Here is a 13,319-nt window from a genome sequence, read left to right as displayed (position 1 = left end):
GTACGTCTCACCAAACGGCAGGCGTCACAAACACCAGGAATATTATTTTTCATTTGATCCACCTCTACACTCAACACTACCCCACTGATCACCCCTATGAGCGGTGCCCTGTTCCGGAGAGAAAAGCATGACACAGGTTGAGCCCCGACCAGCGAAGCACCCGCTTCCTCTGGGCGGGGGATGCAAGAAAAAATCAAAACAATTCCACTTCTTGAAACGTTCACAGATGTAATCTTTCCTGTTTGTCCTTTACCCAGCTTGACACAATGTATAGGTCGGACAAAAAGCAGGAATCGACTCTTTCCAAAAATCTCACTCCCACTGGTAGGATTCACAGGGCAAATATTGGAAGTCTCTACCACACCTGTCACCGGAGGTAGGTCCACTTCATCCTGGTCTACATCACCACTGCCCACCGATTCCATTTTGAGATCCTCAAGAGAGCAAGAAGACCTAAAGACAAGATTGTGTACTCCGGAGATGAAGGTCTGAATTTAGCACCATTCTTGAGTTTTTGCGTCATCACACCTCCCATGCTGTTCTTTGAAATATGGTTCTGCCTATTAAATTACACATCAAACATTCTATTCATGATCACTATCTTTCAAGCTCAGAGAAGACTTTAGAAAAATTACCCTAAATTACCTAAAAATAAGGGCTAGCTAGATCCCAATCTGTGGAAAGGACGGAAACCTATAGGTTCTAACTTCGAAGGAAGCCAATGAAACTAAGACCACTTTAATTCTAAATGATAAACAAGAAAATATAAAGTCAACATATCAAAAGGACAACATTAATTTTTATTTATTAACAGATTTGATCACCTATTTATAGTACATAAAGGAATAGGTACCACCTGATTATGTCAAATGTTTTGGGGGAGTGGGTGTTATAAAGAAGAGGGACATTATATTTGTTATGAATAGAACATAGACAAAGATAAATTCATAGGGGGAATATAGTTACACTTCAATGACAGTATTTTGGCTATGCCAGCACACCAAACAACAAGTCTATCATCTGAGAATGTGAGCACACCCAGATGCTCAACTGAAGGATTTAGTAATCACCAAAAAACCCTCTTACCCCAGATCACTTCACATGATAACTATAATTGTCAGCTAAAGAATAGTTCACAGATATCCCCTGTGTACATCTCAAGCCACACTGCTATGATTTCTCCCCGTTGTGAATACTCCTATGTCTGATAAGGTTACTCAGGAAGGAGAAGCTCTTGTAACATAGTTTGCACTTGAAGGGCCTCTCCTTGGTGTGAACAGTCTGGTGCCTCTTCACATAAGTCGCCTCAGTGAAGCGCTTCCCACACGTGGGGCAGGCATACGGCTTGTCGGAGTCCGTCCTAATGCTCGACTTCCCATGTTGTGACCCAATGACGTCAGAGGAGGTAGAAGCAGGAGCCACCACCCTCAGGTGGTTAGTCTTTGAGCTCCCTCCTTGACCTCTATTCATTGTTTGGGTGTTGTTGGGATTGTGTGCTGTGTTATAGGCTAAGTACCTCTTGTGGTGGACGCCCATCCTGACCTTGTCTGTATTGGTGGGGTAACCATGAGGTAACTGAGGAAGGCTAGACCCAGGTCCAGGTCTTCTATGAACCCATTCACCAGGCAGTAGATGAGATTCTGAAGGAGAAGACAGACTTCCTGAAAGACTACCACCAGGGGGGTCTCCCACCACTCTCCATGAAGGCTGCAGCCCAGGGTGACCTGCTCTATTCATCATGGATACTGTGGTGTTTGTATCATAAGAACAGGAGGGTCTATCTCTATCAGCCCCAGGCCCTGCTTCATCCCTGCATTGAGACTGTGAAGAGAAGGGTCTGGGCTGCAGACTGGATCCCTGACTGGAGCCTCTGTCTCTCTGATGACCACCAGCACTGAGGTTGTTCAGTCCACCTGTCCACTGATTGTGTTCTGTGTGGTGGTGGAGTCTCCGTCCCTCGTGGTTGGGTCCTGGTTGGAGCGACGGCTCCTGATCCATGGTTCTGATCCGGGGCCAGGGTTTGTGACCAGCTGCTTCAGAGGTCCAGTCTCTCCCACCAGCAACACTGGATATCAGTCTGTCCTCATGGACTGCAGGCTGTAAGCAAAAATTGAAGAGAAAAGCATAATGTTTTATACACAAACGTTTTTGCTGTACACAATATTATAAAATGTTAACCACAGTCAAGCCCATCTCTAACACTGTGATTTAAGTACCTAACAATATTGAGCCATTGGAGTTTATTATAAAAATTGTCCCTATGTGTTGATTCAAGAATTAAGTATAATGTTTTGGTTCGACTGACATAAGGGAAACAGTCTCTGCAATGATACAAAATAACCAAGTCAGTCAGCACAGAGTCAATGTTGTATTTAATTTTAACAAAATGTTCATACACTCACATAATGTGAAGTACAGTAGTTTTATTGCACAAAATGACACGTGACAAGTAGAATAAGTCATTATGGTAACATTATGGTTTACTTTTTGTGTAAATCTGGTACCATTGCATTGCACACATCTTCATGGAAAGTAGACATGAATTAAAGCACTATAATTACCTAATTAAAACACCTGCATCAAACAGGACAAGGTTCTCAATTTTCGTCAGTGAAGCATTTTTACATCATCACACCAACCATCACCATATCATCTACTCTGCCTTATCATACTCATTCTTTCCTCAGTTGACCTTAACCAGTTCCCTACTACATCTAAAACACTGGCAGAGTAGATGAAGCACAGACAATGCACTAGCATTGTCTGAGGTCTGGTTTATTAGGAGTGTGTGGAGGGCGAAAGTCAGGAAGTGTTGTTGCAGGGTCCATGTTCCAGTTGATAGATCCTATAGAAGGCAGGCTGAAGGCAGCACCTGTTAGGGGGTTAACCTGAGGCACCATCCGTCTCTCTGAATCACAACTATAGGAGCAGGACGGAGCATCGCTAGCCGAGTCTGTGTCTGTTCTCTCTCGCGGCATACTGGCACCTCCCCATCCCAGCGGTCGAAATCTACACCTTGCCCTGCACTTAGCCAGTCTGTTGTCATGTAGACTAAGTTCAGTTGTTATTTTGTGTTCGACTGTATGCTTCTGGTTGTGGTTAACAGTGTTGTTCCCCAGCCCAGAGTTGAGGATGCTATCCTATCCACTGACCTCCACTATGTCGCCTCTGGTCCTGGCCTGCTCAGTGATGTCGTCCCCTGGGCCCTTGGCTGCACCCGTCTGGGTCTGGGAATCTAAGATGGCCACCCAGTCTCCTCTGTTAGCCTCCAGCCAACCACCTGCAGGAAGAGGTTACAAAATACTTTACAAACATGGCAGAGAGAATTCTACATATGGAGTTCTACATTTTTTTTGTCAATTACCTGGTCAAGTTCATACATTCTTTGTTTTAATGTAAACATAAGTTGTATTGATTTAATTTTATGAATTAATAAAATTAAGAAATAAATGATGTGTATCCAGGTGTATCACTATTCCCATTGAAGATCTATTACTGTATCTAAGCTATGTGTATTTCTCCCTTACCTTGCTCCCCCATCTTTAGTCCACTCAGCAGATCAATGCTCTCTGGTCCGTCCTCTATCGTCTCCTCTTTGACCAGCAGCAGATCAGGCTTCCCATCCTCCATGTCTACTGACTGTAAGAGATACAGAGTGAGAGGATGTTGGATTAAGAAATCTGATATGAGCACCCTGCTATGAAGCATCTTCTGATTGGGCAATGAGGGATTGCTATGACTACTATGAAAATATGTTAGTTGAGTTGACACTGCAAACGTGTTAGTTGATTTGATTACTTAACACTCTAATGGTTTGATAATTGAAAGGCATGGTCCCACACTTAAGACATAATTTATCAAGACCAGGGGCAGTATCCACAAAGAGTCTCAGAGTAGAATTGCTGATCGAGGATCAGGTGCCCACCTGTCTACATCAGTGGAGGCTAATTTGAGGAGGAAGGGGAGGACCATCCTGCTCAGTGAATTTCATAAAAATAAAAATGGTAAAACATTAAAAAAGTTATCCTTTTTAGATAAAACAATACTAAATATATTCACGTTACCAAATAATTCATTCAAACACACTGTTTTGCAATGAAGGTCTACAGTAGCCTCAACAGCACTCTGTAGGGTAGCACCATGATGTAGCCGGAGGACAGCTAGCGCCGGTCCTCCTCTTGGTACATTGACTTCAATACAAAAATTAGGAGGCCCTTGGTTCCCACCCCCTTCCATAGACTTACACAGTAATTATGACAACTTCCGGAGGACGTCCTCCAACCTATCAGAGCTCTTGCAGCATGAACTGACATGTTATCCACCCAATCAAAGGATCAGAGAATCTAGAACTGAAAGCATAAGATACTGCTAGCTAGCACTGCAGTGCATAAAATGTGGTGAGTAGTTGACTCAAAGAGAGAGAAAGAAAATAGTTTAATGGTTTTCAACAAATTAATTTCTTCAAAAATTAAGGAGAAGCAAGAGAGAAAGAGAGTCAGGGGGGCACTGACCGCCACTGGTCTACATAGTCTTATTCATTATGATCTAAAAGGCAAAACTGATCCTAGATCAGCAATCCTACTCTGAGAGGCTTTGTGGATACGGGCCCTGACCTAATACCATACAGACAGTAGTTTACAGTTGGCTTACCTCAGTGAGACTGTGTGTGGTCCTGTTCTGCTCAACTGGTTCCTCTGTGGGTTCAGGAGGAGGTGTAGTCTGGTTGTCCTCCATGACCATGGTCCCCTCAGGGTTCCCCAGACCCTCCTCACACCCCTCCTCCTTCACCAACAGCAACTCTGGACCCTCCTCCTCCTGGAACAGATTACACAGACATACACTCCCTCAGGTACGTACATACACATAGATAATAAAACACACTTTCAACATATTTTATTTTACCCCTTTTTTCTCCCCAATTTTGTGGTATCCAATTGGTAGTTACAGTCTTGTCTCATCGCTGCAACTCCCGTACGGACTCGGGAGAGGTGAAGGTCGAGAGCCATGCGTCCTCAGAAACACAACCCAACCTAGGGTTGTGTTTCTTCTTGCTGGGTTGTGTTTCTTCGTGCTGCTTCTTGACACAATGCCCATCCAACTCGGAAGCCAGCCGCACCAATGTGTCAGAGGAAACACCGTATACCTGGCGACCTGGTCAGCGTGCACTGCGCCCGGCCCGCCACAGGAGTCGCTAGTGCACGATGGGACAAGGACATCCCTGCTGGCCAAACCCTCCCCTAACACGGACGACGCTGGGCCAATTGTGCGCAGCCCCATGGGTCTCCCGGTCGCGGACGGCTGCGACAGAGCCTGGACTTGAACCCAGAATCTCTAGTGACACACACAGCTACTTAGACCCCTGCCCCACCCGGGAGGCCCTTAAACATGGAGTGTTAACCCATCCCCACTCAGTTTCATTATGACTTCATTGTTGTTAAACCCATCGTGGTGGACATAAATATGATGTTGTGGGCAAAAACATGTCAGCTATGATAAGTCAACAGTCATCATCAGACAAACCTGACTAAACTATTTTGCCGTGTACAGTAGGTGTTTGTTAGTGTGTGGGTATGTGTAGGTATATTTACTAAATGTTTATTGGTGATTCCACGAAATGAGTGCCTTTGGCATCCCTTTTAAGTAGAAATTGTGCACAAATATTACATTTTAAAAGGCCATTATATTAAATGAAGTGCCTTTTAAATATAGACCACATGAGGCTGTTATATTAAATTATATTTAATATAGACCACATGAAAAATTCTACAAATCTGATTTTTAATATGAATAAAGACTTCTAGGAAGATTTTAACCCACTTAACCCCAACATTTCTTCACGCTTTCACCATCATTTTAAAGCCATAGTTATATTGTTGCTTTAACAAAGTCATTTCTGAATATTTTTATTTATTTCATCTTATTAGTGATTCATTTTAAACCTGTTAAACTCTGAGCGATTGTTTTGGGGCCTGTACAGGGCCCGGTGAGTGTGGGGGTCAAAAATGTATTTTTATTTTTATCAGAAAATAGAAAGTGACATATCTTTTGAAAGCTACAGGCATTGTCCTTTTGGAAATCTAACTCAAATCTTACTGCTGGCAATAGCATAAGAATCTCCCCCCATAAAGTCCATAAATCATGCGCTATGGACATATTCATAGAGTATGCAGTATGGCTCAAGTTACCAAAAGTGTAAACATTTAGTATGAATGGAAATGGTACACCCTGATGGTCATTGTAAAGTAATGCATGTCCTTCACCATCTACATTGCCTTGTATGCATCCTCCACATGCTCCGTTTAGCTTGCTCATCGTTTACAATAGGAAAAGAGGTTTGAAGTTTCTTCATCGGTCTGTGGCTTATTTTATTTGTTTACACCATAACATAAAAACCTGATTGCTAAGGTCATTTTAAGATGTCAGGCTTGAAAATATGTTCAGCCATTTTGGCACAGTGACATCATGTGATTTTTGCAAATGTATAATTAAAAAAAAAACAGAAATACCTTATTTACATAAGTATTCAGACCCTTTGCTATGAGACTCGAAATTGAGCTCAGGTGCATCCTGTTTCCATTGATCATCCTTGAGATGTTTCTACAACTTGATTGGAGTCCACCTGTGGTAAATTCAATTCATTGGACATGATTTAGAAAGGCACACCTGTCTATATAAGGTCCCACAGTTGACAGTGCATGTCAGAGCAAAAACCAAGCCATGAGGTCAAAGGAATTGTCTGTAGAGCTCCGAGACAGGATTGTGTCGAAGCACAGATCGGATCGGAAGCCACTCCTCAGTAAAAAGGCACATGACAACCCGCTTGGAGTTTTCCCAAAAGGCACCTAAAGGATTCTCAGACCATGAGAAACAAGATTCTCTGGTCTGATAAAACCAAGATTAAATTATTTGGCCTGAATGACAATTGTCATGTCTGGAGGAAACCTGGCACCATCCCTATGGTGAAGCATGGTGGTGGCAGCATGCTGTGGGGATGTTTTTCAGCGGCAGAGACTGGGAGACTAGTCAGGATCGAGGCAAAGATGAACGGAGCAAAGTACAGAGAGATCCTTGAGGAAAACCTGCTCCAGAGAGCTCAGGACCTCAGACTGGGGCGAAGGTTCACCTTCCAACAGAACAACGACCCTAAACACGCAGCCAAGACAACGTAGGAGTGGCTTCGGGACAAGTCCCTGAATATCCTTGAGTGGCCCAGCCAGAGCCTGGACTTGAACCCGATCGAACATCTCTGCAGAGACCTGAAAATAGCTGTGCAGCAACGCTCCCCATCCAACCTGACAGAGCTTGAGAGGATCTGCAGAGAAGAATGGGAGAAACTCCTCAAATACATGTGTGCCAAGCTTGTAGTGTCATACCCAAGAAGACTCGAGGCTGTAATCGCTGCCAAAGGTGCTTCAGCAAAGCACTGAATAAAGAGTCTGAATACTTATGTAAATGTGATATCAATTTCATTTATTTGTTGCAAACATTTCTAACAACCTGTTTTTGTTTTGTCATTATGGGGTATTTTGATGTCATTATGGGGTATTGTGTGTAGATTGATGAAGGGGAAAAAAACAATTTAATACATTTCATAATAAGGCTGTAACGTAACAAAATGTAGAAAAAGTCAAGGAGTCTGAATATTTTCCGAATGCACTATGTCATTCCTGTAAAACGAGAAATTAAGGTATGGCATTTTGTGCAAGCCATTCACTTTCAAAATGACTGTGTTCCAATGGGAATTTGCGAATGTTTAGAGCACCACCATTAGGTAAAAGATCAGATTTTGTTTGGGGGGGGGCGACAGTAATTGGTGTAAATTTCAGTTTTTGTGGTCTGCTGTATCTCGGGCTCTGACTGTAGTAGTCCTATTGTTTCTGACACCTTGATCTATTAATCCCACAGTTTTTACATTTCCATCTCTGCAGTGTAAGAACAAGACAGATCATCAACGCCAGTGTCTAACGCGTCACCATCACCAAGAGAATAAAACTTTCTCTGGCTCTGGTGAAATACCGGTAAATACTCTGAGCTGGGAGCAGGAGGACAGCCCAGTCTCCCCAGACCCAGTCTCTCAGATGCTGTGTGTAAGAGCCTGTGTTACAATTAAATTCAGTCTCTGACTTGAGGACAGCGTTCGGCATTCCACTGACCTCTGTGATGCTGTGTTGGGTCCTGGGAAGGGGTGCGGCGGAGATGAGGTCTTCCATGGCTTCAGGGGGCGCTCCAGACTCTCCAGTCTGGATGTCTCTTCTGTGTCTTGGGTCCTCCTCTCCTTCAGGCCTCTCCTGCAGAACCCCAGGACCCGCAGCCTCTGCAGACTGACACAAGAAGAAATTAGGTTATTCCGGTACATAAATAGAATTGGATAACAATGTCGTATGGAAGTCTTACAAGCTCCCCTATGGCAGATAACTTAGGATGTACATGTAAGCTAATGGATAGTTGAGGGGAGACTTCCTGAAATAAATTCGCCACATTTGATGTACTGTAATTTTTTAAGTCACACTATGACACTAACCTCTATCACGATATCATGATGGGTTGAGGTTCCACTCCCCTCATCTATTGCTATGGGTTGGTCATCTCTCCACGTGTTGTTTCCTGCTGGCTTTGCAAAGGTCCTGTGGCCTCCTGTGAGATGTCCTTCACCTAAGAGAGTAATTGGGGGAAAGGGGTGGTTAAGTTAGGTACTGTCAATGCTCAACTCTATATTGTACACTATCGACATTAACCACGTTTCCATCCACAGTTTTCATACAAGTAAAGTCATACCGCAAGGTTCCTCAACTGGTGGCTAGCGGGCCAAATTTGGCCCGCGGATGGGTATGTGGCCCTTAAAGTTTTCTGAGCACCCCCCCCCATTGTTAGACATAAGACTAAAAACACAAGGAAATCAGTTCCAATTTATTTTAATTTAAGAAATCTGTTCCCAAGTATTCCCATGAAGAATAGAGAGACAGGCGATCGTATACATACGTAAGCCAGGTTTAAAATGATTATGTTTAAGTCAAACATTATATCTGTTTGTGCTTCTTGTGGTTCATTTGCAGTCTACAAATTATTTGTAATTATTTTCCGGCCCCCTGACCATCCGCTCAAGAAAAGAAAAAAATCGGTCTGTGGCTGAATCTAGTTGATGATCCCTGTCATACCATATAAAAAGAAATAACGACAGCTGTAATGGAAACAGCAATTGGCATGCTGACTGCAGGAATGTCCACCAGAGCTGTTGCCAGAGAATTGAATGTTCATTTCTCTACCATAACCCGTCTCCAATGTTATTTTAGAGAATTTGGCAGTATGTCCAACCAGCCTCACAACTGAAGACCATGTGTAACCACACCAGCCCAGGGCCTTCTTCACCTGCGGGATCGTTTCTGCACAAACTGTCAGAAACCATCTCAGGGAAGCTCATCTGCGTGCTCGTCGTCCTCACCAAGGTCCCTAGCACTACACAGCTGATTTAAATACCCAACTCATCATCAAGCTTTGATAATTCGAATCAGCCGTTTAGCACTAGGGCAAAAAAACTAAACATACACCCACAGGGCCCCAGGACCGAGTTTGGGAAACCCTGGGCTGCACCCGCCAAGAGTAGGCACATTTGCTATTTAATGCAAGTACATTTTGTGTGTACCATATCATCATGCACTGATTTTTATCGGCAAGAAGTCAGTTTGGTGGATACATAACAGAAGCTAAATCTCCATCCAATTGGTTTAAGATTTTCATGCGAATATTATGGAGTCCGCCAAAAAAAAAAGTGTATTTTCCCACCAGTGGAATGTTTCCACCAAATGAACTTGTCGTGGATAATAATCTGTGCGTAATAAGTGCACACAATGTACTTTTTCACAAGTTAAGTTTTCATGTACTGAATAGAAATCTAACGTTCAATATGTTTACATCACATTTTCAACTCGATAGTTTTGCCACTTTTGCTTTAAATAGTACATTTGCCTACTCTGGTCTTGGTACGTGTGCTCTAGCCAACACAGATATAATGCGAGAATATTTGTATTTGTAAAACCGCAGTCAAGCATCGACCCTCGATATTTATTGTAAAGCAGCATCAAGCTCATCACCGTGCACTTTCACCACCCAGTGAATTTATTTCATCTGTAGCCTAATAAACTGCATGGTTTCCTGAGTTCTAGTGGGAGAACCACACCATATCCTTGCGTGACTCCAAGTTTACTTGCATATGATGGTTATTATATAAATATCTGCGCATAATTAACTTTACCGCACAAAAAGATCCCACCATGTCAAACGAACAAATTATCTGTTGGCATTTATGGAATTGTATTGTACCGACACGTCATTTTTCCATCACAGCGTCATTGTTTTTTTTGTTTTTTATATATGGTAGACCTATGACTCGCATAACAACTGAATGCAAACAAGATAGTTTTGGGGAAATGCGCATATTTTCTTTATGCGTATTTTTGAATATTTGCATGAAAATCTGTCGCTAATTGGATGGAAACCTTCTGTCTACAATTGACAAGGATGTAAGCTATCACTTATCATAACTTCTTGGTATACTATTTATTCATTGATTATGTTCCATGCATCGCATTTTTTAAGTTGAGTGTGATTATAGTAATTTCAGGGGAACGGAGACAGCTCCCTGCAAAATGTACCTCTTGCCATTCCTCTGTATCGGTCGAGGACACTACTGGGACGACTGGCGAGCACGCGCTCCTGCGTTGTCTTCTCTGCACGCTCCCGTGCCACATTAATTTCCAGTATATGCAGTTTCCTCTGCAATGCCCTGTTTTCTTTCTGGCTTTGAGTTATTTCCAAACGAAAAACTGCATAGTCGTCGTCTATGAGTTTACATATATCTGCCACGGCTGAATTCGCTAGCATCTCCATGATGGAGGCTATTTGAGTGTGAAAAACCATAAAGTTAGCCATTGTTAGCTAACGTTAGCAGCTAGCTAGCGTATAACGTGTATCAGTCCTGTCTCCAACGCGAATTAAAGACTACATGGGGTAAGCATGTGATGCTGTGCAGTTAAATGAATCATATCTTCAGTTCCATGGTGTTTAATAAAGGTCTAAATAACAACAATAAAACCGCTAACATGGAAATTGTTCTTGGTCATTATTTACTACCGTTAATACTGAAGAGAAAGGATGTTATTGGGTGGCGTCATAGCTTAGAGGGCGTGACTAAATAAGACGTGTATGTGCGCTGTTCTTATCTCGGGTTCAACCCAACTGGGATCTCGGAAAAATACGTGGTCAAATCATGACGTCAGTGATTTTCAGGTAGGAAAGTCGGAGCTTGAGAAAGTGGGCTGAGTTCCCGAGTTGGAATTCGGAGTTGGATGACCGTTCGAATAATTTTACCAGTCGGGCTCGTATTTTTCGATGTCTCAGTTGTTTTGAACGCGCTAAAATCGGGGTTCCCAGTTGTTTTGAACGCAGCATAAGAACCACGGTACTGCTTATTTCGTTCAGAGAGGACGAGGCGAAGCGAGAGGTTTTACTCCACCCAAAATCTGTCCACGAAAATAAGCCCATGAAGTGAGGAATTTTTGTATGGTGGTCAATCAGTCGAACTTGGTCAACAACAATGTAATTTCTAATGTGCTACGTGAGACTTATTTGATCTATCTGATCGAATAGAAGTAATGTTTAGGACGGTTAGGTTGTTATGAATGCACTGATATAAGTAGACGCACGTGGCATTTAGACAACTTTGAAAAAAATTACTTTATATCAGAGTTGTGCCTGTTGTCATAGAGATAGAGCACTCATGGATATAACCGGTTTTACCATGAACATTGCCATTGAGGGCTTTCACCATTTTAAAGTAATCAACTGGGTTGGGAGCAATCAGCTAATAAAGACATTTACTTCTTTAAAATGGAGATAGCGCTGGTCAGACTGTCACAGATACAAAGAGGAGTCCTCTATCTAGCTCTATGGCATGTTGTTCACAAGCCTATCTTTCCTCTCATTGGCTGGAATAGTCCCACCTGATCTCGCCTCCTGGCTGCTTTCCATCTTTGAGGACATGTATTTCTATTGTTAAAGTGGTCACTTGCCTATCTTGCCAATATAATAGATCATCTTTGTTACATTACACCAGAGATGGAAGAGAAAACAGACATCCGACTCAGTCATGTCTAGGTGGGATACAGCTAACCCTTTTCCTAAACGTAACCTAATTCTTCTAACCTGCTATGTTAATTATCCTAACTTTCTGCATAAGTTCTCCTAAACCTGCTACGAATGTACATTTTGACAAAAGCTGTGCCCCTTCTAGACAACCATCCCACTCCCTCATTGTTTCTTTTTCAATGTAAGTCAATGAAGTAGGCCAGACCCAGATGCTATCGCATTGGTATCGATGGGAGCCAGTAGCCAGTTAAGTAGACAGTAGCAACCATTTTCTTCAATGGCAAACTGCCTAAGTGAGTTTGTCCAGCATCTTTGATTACACATCAAACCTATTCATGATCAGTATCTTTCAAGCTCAGACCTGACTTGCTTAGAAAAAGTACAATAAATGGCCTAAAAATAATGGGTTATTAAGGTGTTAAAGAAGAGGGACATTATATTTGTTACGAATAGAACATAGGCAAAACCAGAGGGGAATATAGTGTTACTTGTCAATGACAGTGTTTCAGCTATGCCAGCACTCCAAACAACAAGTCTATTATGTGAAAATGTGAGCACACCCAGATGCTCAACTGAGGGCTTTAGTCATCACAAAAACCCTCTTACCCCAGATCACTTCACATGATAACTATAAAACTAAAGAATGGTTCCCAGATATCCCCTGCGTAAAACTTAAGCCACACTGCTACGATTTCTCCCCTTTGTGGACTCCTACGCCTGATAAGGTTACTCAGGAGGAAGGAGAAACTCTTGTAACAGTTTTCACTTGAAGGACCTCTTCTTGGTGTGACCGGTCTGATGCTGCTTCACATATTTCGACTTAGCAAAGCACTTCCCACACGGGCAGGTGTACAGCTTGTCAGCGTCCTTGCTAATACTCGGCCTCCCACGTTGTGACCCAATGACCCCAGAGGAGGCAGAAGCAGGAGCCACCTGAGTCTTTGAGCTCCCTCCTTGAACTCTAGCTGTTGTTGGGATTGTGTGCTGTGTTATAGGCCAGGTAACTCCCATCCTGACCTTGTGTATTCGTGGGGTAACCATGAGGCAGCTGAGGAAGGCTATACCCAGGTCCAGGCTTTCTATGAACCAAGTCACCAGGCATTAGATGAGATCCTGAAGGAGAAGACAAACTTGCTGATAGACTACCGCCAGGAGGGTCTCCTACCGCGCTCTGTGAA

At 42.9% G+C, this 13,319-nt stretch overlaps 1 protein-coding gene across 1 annotated transcript; it reads right to left on the bottom strand.

Annotated features, from left to right (window-relative positions):
• Positions 1-779: 779 nt before the first annotated feature.
• Positions 780-11,160, bottom strand: LOC139577617 (uncharacterized). Its single transcript, XM_071404751.1, has 7 exons — positions 10,650-11,160; positions 8,522-8,652; positions 8,154-8,321; positions 4,651-4,815; positions 3,528-3,639; positions 3,153-3,280; positions 780-2,097 (listed from the first exon to the last, which is right to left on the bottom strand). The coding sequence occupies exons 1-7, from the start codon at positions 10,924-10,926 to the stop codon at positions 1,171-1,173; spliced, it is 1,908 nt and encodes a 635-aa protein (XP_071260852.1). The 5' UTR covers positions 10,927-11,160; the 3' UTR covers positions 780-1,170.
• Between the last annotated feature and the right edge of the window lie 2,159 nt (positions 11,161-13,319).

This window comes from Salvelinus alpinus, chromosome 6, assembly GCF_045679555.1.
Source record: "Salvelinus alpinus chromosome 6, SLU_Salpinus.1, whole genome shotgun sequence".
NCBI lineage: Eukaryota > Metazoa > Chordata > Actinopteri > Salmoniformes > Salmonidae > Salvelinus > Salvelinus alpinus.
The sequence above is the reverse complement of the archived record's forward strand: the minus strand, read 5'-3'. Positions and strand labels throughout refer to the sequence as shown.

Excerpts from the sequence above, each read along its gene's own strand:
- LOC139577617 (XM_071404751.1), bottom strand. The coding sequence starts at position 10,926 with ATGGCTAACTTTATGGTTTTTCACACTCAAATAGCCTCCATCATGGAG. Across the intron at positions 8,653-10,649 it reads ATACAGAGGAATGGCAAGAG|GTGAAGGACATCTCACAGGA; the intron begins GTACATTTTGCA and ends TTACTCTCTTAG. Across the intron at positions 8,322-8,521 it reads ATCATGATATCGTGATAGAG|TCTGCAGAGGCTGCGGGTCC; the intron begins GTTAGTGTCATA and ends TTCTTGTGTCAG.